At 38.8% G+C, this 23,176-nt stretch overlaps 1 protein-coding gene across 1 annotated transcript in view; it reads left to right on the top strand.

The window, feature by feature from the left end:
- The window catches only part of SHANK2 (SH3 and multiple ankyrin repeat domains 2), a 338,478-nt gene that overhangs the window by 293,796 nt on the left and 21,506 nt on the right, over positions 1 to 23,176 (top strand). Inside the window, exons 17-19 of the mRNA XM_074884646.1 lie at positions 1,146 to 1,281; positions 3,895 to 3,975; positions 7,108 to 7,128. Of these exons, the coding sequence (XP_074740747.1) occupies positions 1,146 to 1,281; positions 3,895 to 3,975; positions 7,108 to 7,128 (238 nt within the window). The remainder of the gene's footprint in view (positions 1 to 1,145; positions 1,282 to 3,894; positions 3,976 to 7,107; positions 7,129 to 23,176) is intronic.

Genomic DNA, 23,176 nt, shown 5'->3' with positions numbered 1-23,176 from the left:
CTAAATGGCAATAATATTTAATGAGAGATTTTGCTCTAAACTGTAAATTCTTTAGAGTGTGAGATGCCCAGCCAGTCAGAATAGAGGAGACTAAAAACACTTACTTTGAAAATGACTGTTCATTTTGGAAGGCACTGATCTCAGTGAATTATAACTGAGTCAGTTGAATTTTGGATAGAGATCAACTTCCCAGCATGTATTCTGGCAGCATCTCTTCTTCACTGATTCCGTTCCTCAGTATCTCTTATGTTCAAATAGCACACACAGCACTTCAGTCTTATATGCTGCTATCATTCAGATTTTGGATAACTTTCAGCAACTTCTTATAGATTGAATAAATTAATTATTTATCCATGCTTATTTACAGTTTTTATGCCTATGCTTTCTTCTACGTCTATTAATTAATATTATGGAAAGATGTATACAGCAAAAATGATGATGTAGCACTAGGAATTACCCAGAGAGTACATTTTAAAGTTTAATGTTGCAGTGCTGTTGGAAGTTTAATTGGCATGGCCACCATAGCTGGTCAGGGCTTCATACGGTTAATTCATCTTTTTCCATGAAGACTCTTGGACTGCTGTGGCCCTGTTGCCTTTGCTTCCAGGACATTAGATCCTTCCAGAAACTTGCAGAAGGAAAATGCTGGGAAATAATGTCTCTTGAACATGAGAGTTGACTTCAAGAGTGAAAATCTTTGTTCCTGGATGATCTGAAAAGAAAAGCTTCTTAATATCTCATTGGTTATGTTAGAGAGCATAAAATGCATATAAACATTTGTGGATAATACAGTCATGAAAAATTACTATAATTTCAGAACTTTTTTTTGGTATATGAAATGCAGAGTTGTAGCACAGTAATTGTTTGAAATAGGATATGTAAAGGGAAAGATTTGGTTGAACCCATTAACTTTTTTTTTTTAAAACTAGTAATTGTAAGGAAATTATCTGCATATTTTGTGAAGAGCTAGCATTGTTTTCTTGTTACCATGTCAGCTGTATGCTGTTCCTTAAATATGTATTTGTATTAAAAGACAGTAATTAGAAATTCTATATCTTCCTGTTCTTTCTACCTTCTGTTTTTAAAACTGAAAGGACAGAAGTCTTCTGCATTTTGATCTAAAAGACTATTTTCTTTCTTTGCAGGTTAATAATGAGAATGTAGTGAAAGTTGGCCACAGGCAGGTGGTGAACATGATTCGACAAGGGGGCAATCACCTAGTTCTTAAGGTTGTCACAGTAACCAGGAATCTTGATCCAGATGACACAGCTAGAAAGAAAGGTACATTTTTCTCTTTTCGTAATGGAGTCCTTTTGGTCTTGCTCCACAGAAAACAGAATATGGATATGAAATTATTGTTTTATAAATTCTGATTTATGGACTTCACTTTTAAAATTTGAAATACCCTTATTTAAATTTGAGTAATTTAATTCTGTTGACTTGTGCATTAATATGTGACAAAAAAGGTAATATTCTCTTGTTATGCTTGCCATGAAATTTCATCTTTATGGATCTTTATACATGTATATATTTGGAGATCTTTTAGTAAAATTTCTTGCAGTAGTGAGAGAGAAAAAGCAGAAAGAACAGATTATCTTTTATCAGTTCCAAACATACTTGAGGTTAGTTTGATTCCTCTTGAAATCATTGAGAACTTACAATTTTGCAAAGCACATATTTTAGAAAGGACCTCTGTAAGAATAAGAAAAGTAAGCAATATGTTTAGACTGAAGTTCTGGTAGAAAAATGTACTTTTTTAATGGGAAAATTCCTCTAGATTAATTCAAAGTACAGGGGTTGTTCCGGCAAGGAAAAATCCCTCCTGCTCTCATAAGTAGAAAACATGCACAGCTGCTTTTTCTGCTACTAGGCTGCTAGGAAGAAAGCAGCTACTCCAAGAGAGGTTAGTATAGCATCATGTGCCACAAAGACTTTGGGAAAGAATTGTCTGGGTACAAACAAGACAGTTTTTTTCTCCAGCCTAGGGATTTTTTTTATAATATTAATTTTAAGGGAGATTATGGGTTAACCTATATTATAAAATTGGGCTACTCCCTGAAGAATTTTTATGTGTTTCCCACCCACCAAAAAAAAAAAACCCCACAAAAAAAAAGACAAAAAATCCCCACTGGATTTTGCACTATTTCCTTCACCTTAGATACCCCTGAATTTGCTCCAGGTAACAGCTACTCTGGGAAGTCATTAGGCCCTCGTAATTATCATTAAGCAGAAAAGATTGCTGCTGCTAACCAGTGTTCAGTACAGCCACATCACATTTTTGAAAATTCCTGTTCCTCCCACCAGTTTCTTGAATTGTCACTCACAGCTGCCTGACTCTTCAACACAAGAGCGGGCTAGAAACTGGCACCCAAGGGCTCCCTTCTTCTCCATGAGTAAAACTTTCTGTCTACACTGTGAGTGTTCTTGATATATACTGCTTATTAAAAAAAAAAAAAAAAAAAGCACCTTGTGGGGGGAAAAAAGACTATATTGCATTATTTTTAGCTTGAAAGCATTACTATTCACATATTTTAAACAAACCTTTCACCTCTGACTTTTGGGATATGTCTTATTGGCGTCAAATAAAAACGCTGTTGTGTACAACCCAAAAGGAAGTTATTTCTATAGAAACAAACCCAGTTCTTTGTCATTTTTCCAGAGCCATCTATTGATATTGTGTCATTTGCTGAAAACTTTCACTTTTGAATCTTGTCCCTTTTTGATGCAAGCTGGTAGCCTTTCTTGTTACCCACAGTTGCCGTTGTACCTTGGAAATTGTGTGGACGGATTTTCTTGCTGTCAGTCTCCTTTATAGTGAGGCTGGTGTCAGATACCCAGCCTCATTCAACAATCCAGTATTTTGTGCAGTTTCCCTCACAGATTTGTTGTCACTTCTCTTGTTGGGCAAGGGCAGACCTCAGACTGAAATTAATATGTGCAGTACTTATGCAGCCTCATATCTGGCACTGAACCTGAGCTGTATTTTTTCTTCTCATGACATACTGTCATTCAAGCCTCTGTAAGAAGATGATGGAGCTTAACAGGGAAAGCATGATGCTGACATAATCAATATAGGTGATACAGGAAGAATGTTGTCTACTTCTTTCCTCCATCACTCTCTCGCCCTCAAACTGCTTTGCCACCTCTTGTCAAAATGGTGTAGCCTGATGTATAGTATTGACCAAAACACTTAAGAATCCTTAATTTTTCCTGGTATCCCAGAGCCATTTCTGTTTACTGGAAATCTCCAACTCTCCTACCAACATCGGCATAGTCTTTTCTGATTTTATACTCCTTTCTGACAGCCAGAAACATTTGTTATCAGGATACTAAAACACATGCTGGATTTTAGTTTCTGTACTAGATGATTGCCTTGATATTTTAAGATCTTATTTATTCTGAGGATCACCTGTTTTCCCTAGTCTCACCATAACTATGAAGATAAATTTGAATCTTCTTTCTTGTATTTCTCAGATTTAACAGTTTCTTCAAAGATGAAATTAATCTGGCAGAGATTGGCTGGTCTCCACGAGATTTTTAGCTATGTACATTTCTTAGAAGGAGGGGCACAACTGCTGTGAGGCACTTTCTCTAGAAAGTCTTTTTCCTACTGAAAAATAGAAGTGCACAGTTATTTAGCTTTAAATGTTTTTATGTATCCTGTTACATAAAAGCTTGCTGATGTGTCAAACAGCCTACGCTGAAAGTACAAACGGTATAGAAATTCAGCACATGAAAAGCGTCTCAGGGTTTTTTTCTCCACATGTATGTATTTATTATTACCTTATTTAACATAGCATATTCTTTTAAATAAATATGAAATTGTGTATGTGAATATAGTGGTTTGGAGATGTATATTTACTTACACTGTATATCCTTCTGTTTAATGCAAAGCCCCACCACCACCTAAGCGAGCTCCAACCACTGCACTGACCTTGCGGTCTAAGTCAATGACCTCAGAGCTTGAAGAGCTTGGTAAGAAAGTGTTTTTTGACAAGCATGCTGGCATAATAGAAATGTAAAAAAAAACCCCACATATATATGATTATATGCTAAATTGACTAAAAGGAACTGCACTGTGTACAGTATACAGCACAGAAAAGATTTTAAGAATGCTGCATCTTTGGAGAGTTCAAATATGCATGATTCGCATGAATAATTTTTGTTTAAACTTGTGCCTTTACTGCTACGCAAGAGAATGTTGATACATTTATTGCATCATCAAAGTTTGGCACATCTACTAAAAAGTAATGCCGTATCATATTTTGTTAGCTTTGCTTTCTAAATTTTCAGTTCATCTAATATTGTTTTATTTTAAATTTCTGTGGCCTCTCATTAGTGGATAAAGGTAAGCTGCCAGAAGCTGTTGTTAAAAAGCTGACAGTGTTAAAGCAGCTTCAACTTCAGCTTGTTTTCATTAGACTCTGATCTGAAAAAGTGCATATTATGATATCACTTTGACTTCTGTGCATGTTATAAACTTAATTCTTCTCACTATTGGTAATAAAAAGGTATTGAGCATTCAGTCTTTTATTTGCTAATTTTAAGAAATGTGATGGTAGATTCCTTTGCTTGATCATCCACATTCTAGATAATTCTTTGGGAATTTTGATACTTTCTAGAAGTGAGGAAGGTAATTGTTCTTTTCCTCCTGGTTTTAATCTGCTCGATCATTAAAAAGTAGAATTTCTGCAGCTAGACTAATAAATGTGTTATGAATGGACCATATATACAAAGAGAAAAGTCCAGCGCATATTTATATAACAACTATTACACTAAAACAGTGTGTTTAGCAAGTGATAATTGGGTATAAAAACAAAGTAATCCCTCATTGCAGAGTAATAGAGTCTATCTTACAATAAAACCGTTTTTCCGTGTAACCCTACATTGATTTAAATACTTTTATTTTATAATAATGGCATGGACTCATATGAAGGCCAGCTGGAAGGAATCAAAGTCTTGTGGCCACTTTGTTTTTCCCTGGAAGTCAGTGTTTTCTGGGGCAGATGGGCCCAATCTATCCTTTAGTGAATGAAGTCTCATAGCTTCAGTGGGAGTTCTTACCAACAAAGGCTCGCTGAAGTGGTTACTGTCTTCTCTATGGTGTAACAACCAAATGAAGACCAAAATGAAACAGTCTGATTATTTAGCTCTAATAAATCTCCAAAAATTTGATTTTTCTGTGCCAGGAAGTTGAGGGGCTTGACTAAAGGTTTCAGCAGTTTGTGAATGCTCCATAATTTTTCTTCCAGGATTAAAACGTAAAATATTATTTCTGGAGCCACATTTTGGGTCTGGGTGTTTCGATTTGTTTTCCTTTCATGGAATGCTAAGAGGTTGTAAAACTTGGCTGGCTTATCAACAAACTTTCCCAAGGGGACAGAAATACTTAGGCACCATTTTCCCCCCTTCATTATCCCCTTCTGCAACTCACTTTCAAGCTGAGGATATTCTTCTATTTCTCTTACTGTTCAATCTTACATAGTAGGTACTGTGCTTAAAGCAGAAAGAAGCAGCACTCTTTTCTAGGGGAAAATAACTTATTAATAGTAATGTCACCTCTGCAGTGAAGACCATCATATTTTAGCTTTCTCACCCCCCTGTTCAGGTTATAGTACTTGATCTGCTACTTTTTCTCATCGACCGGCAGAAACCACTGCAACTCTTGTGACTAGCAGCCATGGGACATACCTGAATCTTTAAGCACGTTTCCCATCTATATCTTTATCTGATGGGGCAAATATTACAGTGGCAAGACTTTACTATCCTGAAGAACAGTCTTGAACCATGTTCCAGAACTGTATGTCCCCTAATAAAGCTGTAGTAATACTAGAGCATGGCAGAAATTTGTCGTCTTCCTAAACAAGACTGTAAATACCAGTTCCATGATACTCTGACCATTTGCCACCCTAGCAAACAGTATGACTACTGTTACAAATAACACGTGTGGTCTACCTATTTTAATATTTGTCCTGTAAAAGGGCTGTTATCAGAAGGAACGAGAGTACTTAAATGGCACAACAGCTGAACAAGCTTCCAAAGAGTAAATGCTCTCGCTATCATCAGTTAAAAGTTGTCTTCTGACATAAAACACAGATTGTACATGTGCATTTTATATAATTTATATATCTTTATATGTATATGTGTATATATTGGACATCTGTATGAACTATGAGAACACCCACATTTTTATATCCATTAAACTATCTAATGAATAAGCATTTGTTTCATAACATAAATGTGCGAACTAAATAAGAAGTATATATAGATGAACACTGTGGATGTTCTCATCAATATATATGTGTAATCTTTTTTCTGAACTGAAGAAGCTCATGGTCTCAATAATGTCTCGTGGCAAAGAATTCCACAGGCTAATTATGTGCTGTGTACAAATGTATTTCCTTTTTATTGGTTTTAAATGTGATGCCTTTAATTTTATTGAATGTCCCTTGTTATGTAATAGAAGGAAAAGATAAATAGATATTCCCCATTTGTTTTCCCTTAGACTATATTTACTTGTAATTTCTCCTAGCTAAACTAAACATCATTTTTTTAAAAAAAAAAAATTTATACATCTTGCAGCCTTTACAGTCACTTCCTTTGCCTGGCTCTGAACTCTACTTATGGTTTTATTGACATGTTTTTATCTACTCTGTTCTTCATAATACTGAGCAGACCATCTCAGTTGTTCTCTTTCAAATGAGTTAATCCGAAATATGGCAGATAATGTGTGCTAATGATTCCTTTCCCATCTGCAAAGATTTTAAAAAGCCCTATTATCATAGTTTGAAAGCCCTGGTATCAATAAGTTGCCCCAATTACTGTTTATAAAAAAGAATTTAGAAAAAAAAAATTTGTACATGTATCCCTAATATCTGCAGGGAAGCCATTTCTTACAGTTAAGGTATAAACCCTGATAAACTGTGCTTTCGCCAAGCTGTTTATCTGCTGTGGTTTGATAGATACATGCATAGCAGAGGTGAGCAGGGAGAGACTAACCTCTTAGGTGGAAGAAAAATGTTTATGCTCAAAATGACAGACAAGGATTTAGCATATACAAATTACCTTCAGAATTGATTCACAGTTCATTCCCTTTCTATTTCCAAGCTTCAGTACGGAAGAAGAAGGGTAAGGGGAAGCATTTTGTCTCTTGTTTAACCTGTTTCTCACCTTTCCATAGTGAAGGATAATAACATAATGTAAATGTTGGCATATGGTCCAGTTTATTTTATGGTGTCAAATGTACATTAATTATTGTATATGTTTTTTAGTTATTTAGTTAATAAATTGCAAACACACTAAGAACTCAAACAGAAGACTACATTTGAAAATATTCCCCACATTTCTTCCTTTTGTCTCCTTTCCTTCATCTTGCCTTTTTTCCTTCTTTGTATCCAACTCTTTTCCAAACCCTTCCATATCATCTCCTCACAGTTACTGTGCTGACTGGCAGCCACAGAGAACATGTGGCCAGTAACATATCCTCAGTGTAGTCCTACGTTAGTGATTTCGCTTGTCTTTTTAATGGCCAAATGTTACTCCCATGACCACACTGTCTCTGTCTCAGGAAATAGGGATCTTGCACACAACACTTGAACTTTTGACCTGGAGAAATGCTGCTCTGCACAATTTTAAGTTTTCAATATAACATCTTCCACGCTGTCCCGTATGCATGGAGTGCCCTCCCTGAACTGATTGATAAGGCCACTATCTTCTCCTTGAAATCTCTCCTAAAGACTCACTTCCCCATGATCCCTATTAAGCAGTCATCTAAGCAATGATGGCTAGGCAGAGGGGCAGGTAGAAATAGTGGTGCTATTTTAATAGTTTTTATAAATGTAAGTGTATATATATGTATACAAAGTTTGTTTGTGTTTAGCTGTATTTTCCATACTCCTGTATGTCATTTTGCTTTCCTAGACTGTAAGCTCTCCTGAGCAGGGACTGTGTCATTTACACGTTTTCATGGCGTCTGGCCCAAGGAAGAGTCTCAAACCCCTGGGTGATAGCTGGTAAAACAGTCTGCGTCCTGCACTTCGACAAAGTTCAGTGTCACGGAAAGGAAAGCTAGGCTCTAGGCAGTGTCTTCTCTCAACAGGGAAGGTTTTGCTTTTGAACATTAAACAGGACAAAATTGGGTTGTTTTCCTTTATTTTTCTGCTCTTTCCTGACCTCCTTTCAGGTCACTAGCAGAGGTTCCAGCTAGTGCTGTTTTCCATTCTCCATTCAGAGAATATGACAGAATAAACCCCATTGCTACTGGTGTTTTTCTGAAAAATACATTTTGGCAGCATATAAAAAAAATCTTTCATGTTATTATTGTAGAATCCTCTGTCAACCAAAAATTCCATTTTCTGAATCATAGGTGAGGGAGGCATTAAGATGAAAATGATGGCTTTTGTGGTTCTGTTTGACTGGTTTTGTTGGTTGTCTTTTGAGAGAGGTTCCGGTTCACTGGGAGGATAGGAAAAGGGAAGGACATAGGCTGTATTTTTTTATATTTGGGATAGAAGATACGGTGTTTGTGTCTAAAGAGATAGGTAATAAAATCTTTAGGTTCACAGCAGTATGGCATGAGCAGTATTCTTATTTTAGTGCAGTCACATAGCACAAACTAATAAATATAAACTGTACTTCATCTGTGCCCCTGACCTTCTGCCCACAGTAGTTACCCAACTCAGAGAGATAGCATCCAACTTAAAAAGTATGTTTGGAGGGGATGTGTTTTCAATAGTGAAACTACTTTCTGGATTTTGTGGGATATCGGGGAGGGAGAAGAGGTGTTGTTCTTGTAGGTTTCCAAGAATTGTTGAATCAGTAAGTTATGGCTACGTGTAAACTAACATTTAGTTGTAGCAGCAATGTTTTGGAGGCAGGACTTCAAATACAATTCCAGGTAATGTGTAGTTAGTCCATTAAACTGAAGAACAACCAAAATATGCATGCAGCAAATTAAAATGAAGATTTGAAAATACTCTAAAAATAAAACATTAAAAGAAAAATTTTTGGTCATAATTTTCATCATCACTACAGAAAATAGGTATCATTAGAGTTTCAAAATTAATATTTTAAAACAATACATTTAACTCTGTTTATAAATAGTTATGTGGCTCATGAAAATCTTGTTTTTAAAGGGTTTTTCCCTCAGTTTTTGTTTCAACTTGTTTATAGATAACTTCTTGTGGATGGAGAACTTTAAAATGAGATGATTCTTAAGGAACACATCCATAAACTAAGATCTGTAAATGTCTAGATACATGATAAAAGTTTCATGCTCCTAAGCTTTTTTTACTGCCAGGAAATGTGTTTGATTTAGTAATTTGGGATTTTCAGTGAAAGCTAATGGACAGTGTTTAATTTCAAAAACCCAATATAAAGATCCTCTAAGAGAAAATACAAAATTAAGAATAGAACAGGCTAAATTTTCATAGTGAAATGGGAATGACAAGATAAATAATTCTTCTGCAGTCGTACATGTTACTTTGACAGTGTCACACAAGTGTCAGTTGTGAGCTAGGGTGATGGTTTGTTTGTTCTTAGATTTCATATGGCAATTAACATACAATAATCCCTCTATATGTGTTGATACTGATCTCTGGGTTTTGATGTGGTCTACAGTACCAAGTACTCCTTTGAACAGTTTAGATGCTAGTACCACCTCTCAGATACAGAATAACTGTGATGTCCTCAACACAGAATATTGTTATGTGGCATCAAGTGTTAGCGGCATCTGAATAGAAAAATATCAGTTGATGGCATTCAAAAGAAATATTATTAGCTCTGTCTGCAATAAGCATTCACACTTCATCCCATTCCTGTTGTCCATTGTTTCAAAGGTGGCACATTCTAATGGCATCTGAAACAATGAAATCGCAGAGCAAATATATATAAATGAATGCCAAACAGCGGATTAGCTTACAGTGTTATTTTATGTTTGAAGAAACCACTCACAAAGACGTCTGGGTTCAAAAATAATTTTTGTATTTCACTGTGGTGGAGTTGATGATGGAGATTTGTCTGCAGGAAACAATGGAAATACCATCAAAGAAACTTTTACAGCACTCACAACATGGACTCCTTTGATAGTTTCCAGCATCTGCAATGCTTCCATGTAGGAAGAAGGTTTTCTGATCTTCACCAGACACTGTATTTTAGAAGACGAGAGCAAAAGGCATCAGACTTAATGAAGAATTCTTGAAGGGTATCCTTGTAAGTAATTGATTTGCATTACACGTTTGAAATTCTAATGAGATAGCAATATAATAATAAGATAAAGGTTGTCATCAGCCTGTCATTTTTCACAAGCGTAAGGCAGTGACTCTAGGTGGAATTTGTGAAGTACATGTGTGAAAAAATATGGGCCCCGGTTTTTGTTGATGTAGCAAGGTTACAGGTTTTATGATTTGTAGTCTAACTTGTGGGGAGTCCACAGCAGTGTATGAAGGTATAGTATTAGGACCATGCCTATGGCATATGTGCTTTTAAAACACTTTGTAAGAGAAAAGTATTGAAAATCAGCATGTTTCAAGGGGAACAATGCTAACCCTATGTTTTCCATTGAAAAAAATTTGGCACCCAGCTGGCAGTGTGCTGATTAGCAATTTTCGGCACAGAATCTTAAATTAACAGGTAACTCTCAGTACTGAACACTTCTTCAAACCCAGGTTTATGTTGCATGAGGTGGGCAGCTTTAACTAACATTTTGAAAACACTGGGAATCCTGAGCAGAGGTCAGTTGACTCTTTGTGTGGGTGTTCTCCTCATTTACACTAGTATTGTTTTGAATTTAGCAGCTTATTCTTGAGTATGTAGTGCCCTTTCATGATACTTGTTTGTCTTTACTACAGGACAGTAACTGAAAAGGTTTGCAAAACCTTCCTGCATCAGCCAACCAAGACAATGGTATAAAAGAAGTTGGAAAAGGAATTGTAAGTGTTAAAGAAAATGTGGGTTTTGTAGCATTTGGAAACAGACAAATTAAATACGTTGGCATATGTGAGTGTCGCTTGCTAAACTCAGATATTAATTGAATATCTAACTACATATTCAAAATCATGAGTGCTTAAGGAACAGTAAAAATTGCATGTGTTTCCCAACATGGTACAGTTAGGGCAGTGAAAAACTTTTTCAACACTTTTAATGTGTTCTCTCTCTTTTTCAGGAGCCAGGGAGATGAAGGACTTATCTCCCTCATCTCAAAACTCCCTTTGCTGCTATTTCTCTTTTTTTTTCTTCAAATGTTCATATACCCATGTTAATTAATTTCTAATATAATTAAAAATAAATGTTTTTAGATAATTCATCACAGTTTTGTTTGGTTTTTCCCCTCGGTGTGGAAGCGTGAGAGTAAGTGTAAGAACAGAGAAGGCTGCAAGTGGTTTAGGTCCTCCACCTTTCTTTTTGGTTTCTTTCAGTTGCTTGTCTTTCTTTTGTGATTAGGACAAATTTTCAAATGCTGTCTCTTAAACAGAACATCAAATTGCCACTTAAATTCCACCTGGCTTGCAGGGTAGGAGTGGGTATTGACTATATTCTCTGCTTTGTTTTTGTTCTTAAACAGAAACCACTGTTAGACAATGACCATTCCTCTTTCAAGGTAGGCTGAATTGTAAGGCTTCAGGATTGCAGGTGCATTTAAATGCCTGTATAATTCTTTCATTAATTGAACATGCTGTTAAAGAGCTGGTACTTGAAAATTGTATCTATAGAAAGAATTTGAACATACCAGTTTTATGCCTTCCTTAAAATTACTTTTTATGGTGTGATTATAATATGTAAATGTGACTTATATGTACTAATGTGAAGATATTTTCAGCCCTAGAAACACAAGTAAGACTTTCTTTCAAGAAAGTTTTGATAGTTCTTTATTGTGAATACATACAAAACATTTTCATAAATCATGTAATGATATTTATAGATAATGTTAAATGATTAATTTTAGCCACTAAACAGTTTTTTATGTTTTACTGATTTATTTTACATAATTTTCCCTTTTTTTGGATTTTAGTGCGCTTTGTAGAGTTTACAGTATCCCAGAGAACATCTTTTTACTCAATTTTCATAGAAGGAAAGTGTTTCAAATGGCTTATGTTTTTGACTGTATTGCAAAGCACTTTTGTTATTTCCTCATTATGCTAACTGCTAAAGTAATATTCTCTGCCTATTGTTTGCAGTACGGTAAATATGTGATTTTGGCATTGTGATTTAAGCACAATCCTGCAAATTGTTCATTTGGGGTGCGGCTGGAGAAGTTAATTCCAGATTAAAATGTGCACGTGGTGGCAGATTTATGAGGATTGGCCTAGTTGTCTAAATGAAAACTCAGATCATGCCATTTCAGTATATTTTTTAACTATACATTTACATGACATAACAGGAGGCTGAACTTGTTTCTTTCCGCTAAACGTGATCATAAACAACAAATTTGGATTTAAATCTTCACCTTTAATATTCTTACTCTGAAACAATGCTTTAGTTAAGGTTAGTCTTTAAATTCGTAGCAGTATGTTGAAGGCCTAGTTATACTTTACCTACTTCTGGTCTTTGACAAATTTTTATACATCAATTCCTATTTGAATAGCTAAAAAGAAAGACATTAGTTTTCAGTGGGCATAGCTAATGTAACAGAGATCCATTTTTAACCATCTACAAATAGGAGTCACCTGTTTTTCCCCAGAGGCACTAGAGAACTATTCATCAAGTACAATTGCTTCTGTGACAAGCAACATTTTCATATGAACTTCTATAGTTTGATCAAGCTTTCTTGTGGAATCAGTAGGTTCTCATCTTTCTGCTACCACCCCATTAGTATTGGGAAGCTCTTCTAGAATTTTGTTTTGTGCTTCTTTGAAAGCGTTGTCTAGATTCCCATAGGTACTGTTTGCCCAAATTGTCCTTTACATAGTTCCCCCCACCCACAGATATTCACCCTGAAGTATTTATCAAGTTACTTCCCAGCTATTCTTTTACAAACTAAGCAGGGTAAGGTCTTTTGCATATATATGGGAAGTGACAAAAATGTAAAAGGAATACAATGCAACTAAGTGCACCTACTTGTTTTAGATGCTTTTTTTCAGACATGCAAACTTATAATTATATGCACAATCACTCCTGGTCTTTATGCTAAAAACAAGCTACTTATAGTTAAAAATAAATTTTAAAAGTTAATCCATAAGGTAAAAGCAACACCACAGACATATTTTTATGTAGTTTAAATTAAACTCTATGCATTTTTAATACGTACACATAAAGACTACCCTTTTAGTTTTAGTACTGCTTATGTAACTGATTTTTGCAGATTATTGACAAGGAAACAAATTTTATCAGCTAATGAAAGAAATTAAACTAAACTTGCAAACTCATATTTAGGGAAGGCGATGGAACAAAATATGTGCATATGCAGTACCTGACATTAAGGGCTATGTGCCTAGAGCTGTTGACACCAAGGAAGAATGAATGTCCTGTGTTCCCATCACTTTTCAAAAGGAAAAATACATGTGCCAAATATTTGACTGTGGTTGACTGCAGATGCTAGAAAAGGTGGGTGATACTACAGCATATAGGTGCAATTGGCATTGTATGAAGTTTTGCATAACTGATTGCGCCTGGTACAGTTTCTGTCTGTATCTATCTTAGGTATTTACAAGGCATCTGTCACCTTGGTACCTAAGCAGTTTGAAAAATGCACCCACCCCAGGAGGCATGATGCAGATACAGGCAGAGGCCCAGGTCCAGAGCAGCAGAGGCAGGTCCCAGGAAGCTCCCCAACTGTGTTACCGCTGTTGTTGAGCTCCTGGCCCACTTGTTGTGGCCAAGGAACATCTCCACCTACCTGTCAGCAGGAAGACGGTACCCCACCCCTCACGTCCAGCTCCACTGGTGGGGAATCTGGAAAGGAAAGATAATGGAAAAGGCAACGATCCAGTAGCAGAGGTGAAACAGAAATGGTGGGATTTCAAAAGGAGGGAGTCTTAAAGAGCAGCACATCTCAGGGGAGGGATCAACTGCCAGTCCAAGTGGCAGGTAAGGCACAACACAGGCATAAATCTCAAATGTTCTTCAGTGAACAAAAGTTAAAGAAATACCTCTGATGTCTCTAAAGTTTGTCTATATCCAAAGCCCTGCTCTGTTCTTGGCCTCTGTCTCAGTCCTCTATCCCTACAGCTGAATCGACTGTTCAGTTCTCTGTGTATCTCAACCCAATAATTGCTACAATCCTAAACATGTCTAATAACAAACTTAAAGGACTCTCACAGGGAATGAATGTTGTGGTGCAAAGAGACAGCACGGTATAGCAGTGGTCCAAAATGATGGACGTATTCATAAACCTGCAGGCTGGAATAATCCTGGCTTCTAATCACCATGTTCAGAACAGGATTGGGCAAACCACAGATCACCCCTGCAGGCACAAAAGATGGAGCAGTTCTCCTGTGGCCACCAGGAGCAATTGCTGATCTACCACATCAGACCAAGCTCTGTGTCAGCCCACTGCAAACACCCTCTCAGGCAGTCAGCTACGGGCTTTGCTGCAGAAACAGGGGCCTGTCTAACAGGAAAGAAAGGAAGATAGCCAGGACTTTGATGAAGGTTCACTAGTTACCATTACATGGACCACTTTAATGACAAGTTTAATTTTTTTCTTTAAACACAACAGAATCAGTGAGGTAAAACAAACCAAAAAAAGTCTTCAGAAACCTCTGAGTCCCATGTGACTTTTGGAAATAGCTGCATAGTCCTCACAGTGATCAAACACTAAAGTGCAGTGGGTCGCTGACTTCCAGATGTTTATATTTCCTTTAGCCTATATGCATGCTCCTTTCTGATTCCCTTACTTGGTCATTCCAGGATCAAAATGGGAGCCATGCCCTGGTAAAGCAAGGGACATGAGGTTAGGAACATGAAGCAAGTCACAACTTTGGAGACTGCCAGTTTGTTGGCTGGTATCACTAGATATGCAGATATCTGTAAAAGACAAAAGTGACCTATTTTGCCTGTAAGTCGTATATATCACTGTGAACAAAATGCTGCATGTGGAAATGGTGTGTAAGGTGGAAACAACTAGAAAGATCAGAGAATCTGACCTCTTCGCTTCGCACCCAAGGAAGCTAGATGTGCTTTTTTGTACCCATCATATTTAAAGCTTGGTTTTAAAAGAGATTTTTAAAAATACAATTATCAACCAAGTAAGATTAAACATGTTGATGTACCGTTTGGTTCATAGCTGATTTTGACTTGACAGTCTTAGTGCCCTCTTTTTTTTTTTTGTTTGGAAGTCACCCCTTTGCCAAGGAAATGAGGTGAAGGCAGTTAGTCGAGGTAAACTCTTTCAGTCAGCTTTAATCCTACTGTCGGCAGCTGTTCAAAGCAGTCAGCCTCTTCTCTGGCTGATAAGGACAGTTTCTGGCCAAAGCAAGTTTTCCAGTCCCCTACTGTAACTGGCACACCTTTTCCACAGCACCAACCTAGCCACTGGTGCAATCATCTTACCAAGATCCGGTCTGAATTTAGGGCGACCTTTGGTCATCAAGGAATGGATTTAATGGGCAGACACTGACACAGTTGTCAAGGTGGTGTCAGCCATTGACCTTCAGGCAGTTTCCCATGACTGCTCTGGAGTGAATGAAAGCTTGTGTAAGGCCATGCCTGTAGCGCACCCTCGGTTTCCCCATGCCCCATGTCAATGCTTCACAGAGCTTCCAGAAGCCGGAGTTACTAGAGTTGTTGAACACTTTGTTATGAATAATAACAGTTATGAATATTCCTCCTTTTCATTGCTAGTCAAGTTAACAAACTTATCCTAAAACCTGTGAATGTATTCATTATTCATAAGTATTCGCCAATAGTTACCACAATTAACTTTCTGCCCATGGGTTTTCACAGATTGTTTGCTTGTACTCTTTGTCATTTGTGTTATTGGTCACCTGTGCCAGATGCTGTTCTTTCAGCTCTGAAAGGCTGAAAATACTGATTAAGAGGATTGCAAGTGGTAAATTTTCATAGAGAATTAGGAACCTTGCAAAAATTGATTATGCTTTTTCGAGAAACTTCTCTTGGCAAGCCTCTGGCAAATGTGTATACATGCACAAATAACAAAAGTGTTATGATCCCCCCCAATTCTGAACAAACTAAACTCAGTCATACTATTTACAGAAATATTCATAAATTAATGTGGGGTTTGGAATTTTTTTATTTTGTTTTGCTTCAGTTTTTGACTTTTAATTTAGTTTGGTTCTATAACTTACCAATTGCTAGGTGGGCTCTGTTTAGAACACTTGTCAGGAAAATGGAGTTTTCCAATATGGGGAATTTTCTGATGACATGTCAAAAGAAATACAAAGACATTTTGTATGACCAGTGGCTCTACCAGAATGAATATATATGATCCCTTATCTTTCTCTGATTCGACAGAATTTAACTGAAGTGTGTGTTTGCTATGTGTGGTAAAAATAGGTCCCCTGGTTTTTTGTTATTTTTTTCATGTGTACTCAAATAGGAAAATGCTGAGAAATAATATCATGGTCCTATACTATAGTTGTTAAGAGAGATTTGTTAATGAAAGATTACAGCTATGGCTGTATTAGGCAAAGGGGGAGAAGAATTGCAAAGGAAGAAGCAGTTATTACAGTTAGGTTGATATACAGTCCCTCTTCAAATCTCCGTGGAGTGGAAGAGCCAATGATTGCATGACAGTTTGTCCCTAGAATTCATTTTCATGAGGAGCTCATGCCTTTTTACAAATACAATCTCATCCTCACTTTCCATAAACATGCAACTGGACAGTCCAACCAGACACAGAGAGAATGTGAATACTTTGAATGTGAATACTTTGAAATAGTGAATATGCTAAATGCACAAATAATATCCATTATTTTAGCATTTAAAAAAATCATAATTATATTAAGCCACACAGAATCCCTTTTAGAGAAGTATAATATTGGAGGCACTTGGGTGTAGAAACAATGAGTGCCACATTAGGGTAGACACGGACTGATATGTAAGAGGAGGGATCCTTGGGTCGTCAGAAGGAACTTTCAGTTAAAACCATATGGAATAAAAAAGTAAAAATAAAAAATCAAACAAAAAACCCTGGTTCATAAACAGAACCAGAAGTATCATTTAACATGACCTCAGCAACACCTTCCAGATGTAAGCTTACAGCTTCAAATTGAGGTCTGAAGAGCAGCATATAAAATATTTCAAAGAGCATAAATTAATCCTTAAAGAATAACGTTTTTCAAGACTGGGATGCCAGAGAGTAGGCATGACACTGATCTGGCATCACTGTAGTGTGAGCAGCACAGCCAGCCAGCTAGCAACAGCCAGCCACTGCTGTTCAGGTCACAGTCTTCCGACAACAGCGCTTCTCTCACGTATCCCTTGCCTGAGTGTGAGGAATGCAGGCTCTTTGGGCTACCATACTGCAACATTTTAGCCAGACCGCCCCGGATTAATTTCTGATGACCAAATTGTCCCCCCCAAAAAACCCAAAATGGATGCATTTTTTCATTTGAAACATGGAAAGGGTGAGAGTTACGGCCACTGACTCGTGTAATCAAGAATGGTGCTGGGCAGATCGTGCTCTACTGTGAGCCAGTGATCGCTGTGGGTGCAAAAAGCTTAGCCATTTCTAGCCTTTGGGAGTGCATTTTATGTAGGGGAGGATTTAGAGTAAGCACATACCTAATAATATCCTCCTCATTAACATCTGTAACAATGCCTCTGCACACTAAGCTGCCACGGGGAAGCACTTGTACCCAGATTTCCACCATGTGCCCTCAGGCAAGGGAAGAGGTAGCCAGGGGAGGGCAAAACTAAGTTTATTTTCAGAAGATGATGAGATCCTGGCGAGCAATGCCCTCGGATAGCGTTACCTACTGTTTGGGGAAAAGAACAAGAAAAATCCGGCAGATGTTGGGGAGGGCATTGCTCGCGGGATAAATGCTGTGGACGGCCACCGTCACGCTGCAGCAGTGATTTGGGAGAGAGCGCACTGGGGGTGGGGGTGACGTGAGACGTCGGACAAAAGCGAAGATAGCCAGCAGTGCTTCCGAACAACAAAGGGCTGCCCTCAGCCAGTGGTGGAGCACATCTGGCACCCCAGGAAGCTCAATTGGACACTTGGCCCTGAGCTCGTCCCAGGGATTTCTGACTGACACCACTGCAGTGCATAGGTGAGCTTTTTGATAGGTTCACTGACATTTCCTGTCACAGTCACGATGAGGTGAATTGGTAGTTCCTGCCTTGGGATGCAGCATGGCTGTGTGTGTTATGGGTACAGGACAGTGTGCATTTATGCCAAAAGCGGTTAATAATGTCAACTGCCGCGTGCCCAATGCAGTCACTAAACTTTAGTCCGCCCTTCCGTTTGCCCAAACACATACACTCTGGCTTCCCAACTGGCTTCTTTCTATGTGTTGTCCAATGCATGTAGATACCTCCATCTGCCTGGCCTCAGATACAGTGGTTGTTGCTCCTCTATTTGATTGCCAGATGTCACTGGGGAACAAGATGGGGAGGTTCCTGGATCCTCGGGGCAAGCCGGCCATCACCGAGGGAGCTCGCCATCCACACCGGCCGAAGAACAGGAATCCTCGGTGCCTGCCTCTGACGAAGACTCGCCGGCCAGGACCACAGAGAGCTGGCAGTGGCCGTTGTCCTCATCTGAAACGCACAGCAACGTTGGGGAGGATTTTGAGGGATTTCAAACGCCAGCGCGGACTCCGGAGTGTACCATGGACATACAGTCTCCCGGGGATCAGTCACTCAGTAGGACTCCTCAGTTTGAAAGTGACTCTCCTGAGGAGGAGGAGGGAAATGATGAAATGAATGAAGAGCACTGCGGTGTTGAGCCTGTCCCTAGGGATCGGGGTTGGAGAGGGCAGCCCCAGCTAACAGAGGGAGAGAAGCTGTTGATGGAAACCAACAGTAGGATTGTGCAGCTGCTGGAAAATATCAAGAGGGAGCATGCACAGTCCATGGGTCTCATGTCACAGTCCATGGGCCGTATGGAGCTGCAGCTGGGCATTGTGGCTACCTCCACAAGAGCCATCCATAACTACCTGTCAGAGATTTTAGCTTTCCTCAAGCAGCCAAGGACGCAGGTCCTTGAAACACGCATCTCCCAAAGAGCCACCCCCCATGTCGAGTTAACTTGTGCCTCGACATGGACTGGTGAGGACGCAGTGGCATCCTCCACTGTGTGCTTACCAGGGGCCGAAGGGACGGGCGACTCTCGAGAACCACCGCAGGCCACACTGCCTTGTCGCAGTGGCCGGCTGCAGAGAGCCATAACCGAGAGGGCCTCGTTGCCCATGCCTACACGCCAGGCAAAAGGGGGAGGGAAGAAAAAATAACCACACCATAGGATTTTTAGGGTTTTTTTTAATGTGCCTGTCCTTTTAATTCTTAGCCATAAGGCCATCAGTGGCAGAATCCAACCATTTCCTACATTGGCTAACATTGTATTCTGGCTGACTAGATTAGTCTAACATTTTGTAGTTTATATTTGCACTGTTAACGATGTGTGCTGCTGGTATTTGAAGAACATTTGCCTCTGTTCTTTCACTTTAACTTCATACGAGCATTTTTTTACTCTGTGCCAGGCATTCATTGCTTTTCTTACAAATACAAGTCATTTCTTGAGGCAGCTGTTTTTTGAGTTTTCTTTCTCCATTATCCCATCCCCTCTGAGCAAGCATTCTGGACTTGGTGGTAAGTATACAGGTCTTGGCAATACTCGCCTCCAAAACTGTGTTCGATCAGTCTTTGCCTGGTGTTTCTGGCATGCCAGCCTGAGGTGTTGGGGTTAGCCTGTACTGGATCATGATCATTCTTATCCTCTGTGGGTCTGACAAGCTCACTTTCTAAGACCCTCGGTGGAGCTAATCCACATGTCTTGGCTATGTCGTACAATAAGTAATGTTGCCAGGATCATACCTCATATTTATCTTTTGGGGCCTGTATAGTGATGTGCCACCAGATCTATCTAGGCACCTGACTCTCATTTTCAAAGTTCCTTTTATGATGGATCTGGTGGTTTGATGGGCAGCATTATAATTTTTCCTCTGAGAGAGTCTGGGGATTCGAAACAGGAGTCACTAAGCAATGTGTTCTACGGGGATAAGAGCCATCTCCTGCAACAAATCTATTAGGAGGAGACTGTCCCCTGTAATTATCACAGATTTTAATTATTTAAGAAAAAGAAAAAAAAGCAACTTGCCTAGCAGCCAGACCTCTTGAGAATGTAAAAGTCATGACATGCTGTTGGGTACTGTGCTACTATGTCTGTGATTAAGAGCTTTTCATCAGAGACGACCTACATGTTGATAAAATGCAACTACTTCCTGTGCCTTTAGGCCATCTAATTTCCTGAGGGCTGGCACCCTGAGCAGAGCATGGGTGCAATTGGTTACCCACAGGGCAGATGGAAACGCACTTTGCAATAAATTATTTTATATCTGTTGGTGCTGCCTCTCTCGGGGGAATTTAATATAGTGGCACTCAAATTGCTATATGCATGCAGAGGCATCAGACTGGCTTATACATGTGGTATCCCTGACAGTTCTCTGAAAGGATGCTGTTACCAGGAGCCCCTTGAGCGGTGGTAACTAATTATCACAGGTGTAGCATGGCTCCTGTGTTTGACCCTCAACATGCCGTTGTAACTTCTCGTAAAGGTTCAGAAGAGTTTATATGGCAAAGCAGTGATGAATTCCTCCTCTGGCAAACAGTAGAGAATAATTATAGGCCTAAAAATCCTCTTCTATGATTACAACTGAGCTGCGCTCTCTGTCCAGTGAGCCATAGACTCTTTTTCCCTGTTTTTCTGCAAGACTGAAGTTATTCAAAATAAAGCAGATAATATTTTGTTATTCTACCACTCAGCCACAAATTGCTCCCTTATAAGTGTGTGTGCGTGCGTGCTTGTGGCTGTACTTTGCTAAATGACCGGTTTAACGATGAAATGCAGCTGGCATGGCCAACCTCCAGTGTAGGCTTTTTCCACTACAGAATATTTCTTCCCTTCCACCTACATCCAGCTGCGGTCCTTTTAAGAATACCATTGGAGGCGTGCTTCTTTGGCCACGCTGTCGACACACCTCACACCAGTGCAAATTTTTGCACCCACTCTGTGGCTTTTTTATATCTCTTTTGGTAAAACTGTTTGTAAAGGTGTCCTCAGAGAATTTCCAACACAAGCTTGTAAGATTCCCCTCTCATTGGTACGAGAAATGCTTGCTGCAGAGTATTTAAGATCACAAGGAGGTTGGGAGAGAAGCCGATTAGTAAGCCTGACAAATTATTCCAGTATGTGCGGCCTTTTGAACATGTGTTTCTGGTGCATACATGGTTTGCACACTGGTACTGTGGATATGAACAGCCTAGCTAAAGGCAAAGGCAAGTGAAAGTTTGTCCCAATATGCTTACGTCTTATTTCTTTGGGATGAGTTTGAATGAAGCTAAATGCAATTCAGCCAGTTAATTTTCTTGGCCTAATTAGCACGTTTGATAATACAGTGAGAATGTTTTTATTTTACATAGTGCTTTCACTTCAAAAGCGTGGTGCAGTTGCGGCCAGATGCTAAGATTTTGACGTATTCTGCAGGACCCGCCATGTAGCTGCTGCCATTTAGAATAAATCTTGTTGCACATACTGGCTGCTTCTGCAGCTTCAAATTTTTTGTTGTAGTTTTAAAATGACAACCTCCACTCTACCTTTGCTTTCTGATCAAAGGCAGTAGAGCAAAAGAAGAAGCTGCGCAGATGTAGCAGTGCTGCCGTTGGAAATACTACACGAGGAACCCCTAAAGAGTTCCTTGCAAAGCAGCTAAGCTTTAACCTGCTCTCCTCTCCCATTTCTAAGTGCTTTAGCTAGACTTGTCAAGGCATAAAGCACCACTTGAATGGGAGCAGCTATAGGCTAAGAAGGACTGAGAACCTGTCTACAGATAAGAAACCTGCAATAAGCTTACACAAGCAAAGTTTTTTTCACCTGGAAGTAGTAGATGGCATTAAGAATTGGTACCAACTGATATTTTGGTCAGATCCAAAATTAGGATCTGAATTCTAGTATTGTCTAGCAAAATCAGTGCAGTTGGAGGGTATGTATGTTTCATCCCCAAACAAATATTTTCATGCTTTTCAAGTGTCTGTCATAGCCTCATCACTCTTTCCCTGTAGCTTTTTGTTGTCTGAACGGGTATATGGTTACATGTGTCTGTTAAAAATAAAGGGGATCAGTTCTTACATGGTTTATTTATATTTCTTATTTACAGATTTTGAGTGCCTAGTGCTTTAGTTTCCAAAACTTCCTTCTTTCTGTATCCCAAAGACCAGTTGTTTGGCTTCTGGGATGATGAAAAGGGTGGGAGAGACTTAACAGGAAATCTCTGCCCAGTTGAAGCTCTTGGTGATAGATCCCCTGAGTACAATTCTACAGTCTAGCCATATTTTTGCTGTATAGGTCAAATGTTCATGGTTACACCATTGCTTTCTGATGCCTTTTGCTGAGCAGAAGTGCAGATATTTTTCTTTCAGAAGTTCACAGTTTGTATTACAAAGTCTTATGAAATGTGACTTGAAGTTTGTTTTATTTTTGAATACATGTGATGATTTTAAGAATTTTTTTCCTTTTCTCCTTCCACTGGATGATTTAAAACCCACAAAAATAAAGCAGACCAATGAAAAGAATTGAATGCTAACTTCAATTGAAAAGAAACAGCAACACTACTCTTGTGAGACAGTTTTCAACAGTGTTCAGCTTACTGATTCTGCTCAACCTTTCCTTTCCTGCCTGCTCCCTGACCCTCTGTGACACTGAAATATCCACTTCTAGGACAACCTTCTTCCTAACCAGAAGGCTAAAAGTTCTTCCCTCTCTTCTTCTCCCATTTAAAATATCATCCTTGCATCAGCCAGATCTACTGTTTAGAGGGATCAAAAGTTCTTTTCCTCCTGCCTTATTCCCATCCATATCCATATCCAGGGCCCTGAGTGCGCTGCTCTCCAGTGAGAGGTAAAACTTAAATCCCTAAATATGATATTGGGCATAGTAACACCATCTCTAGACCACCAAAACCCTGTTTTTTTCAAGTCTATATTATCTTAATGAAGTAGCTATCCTTGTTTGCTGAAGCAAATAATCAATCATTTGGGAGATGGATCTAACTGCTTGAAA

Source organism: Strix uralensis, chromosome 15, assembly GCF_047716275.1.
Source record: "Strix uralensis isolate ZFMK-TIS-50842 chromosome 15, bStrUra1, whole genome shotgun sequence".
Taxonomy (NCBI): Eukaryota; Metazoa; Chordata; class Aves; order Strigiformes; family Strigidae; genus Strix; species Strix uralensis.
This window is presented reverse-complemented; position numbering and strand designations above follow the sequence as displayed.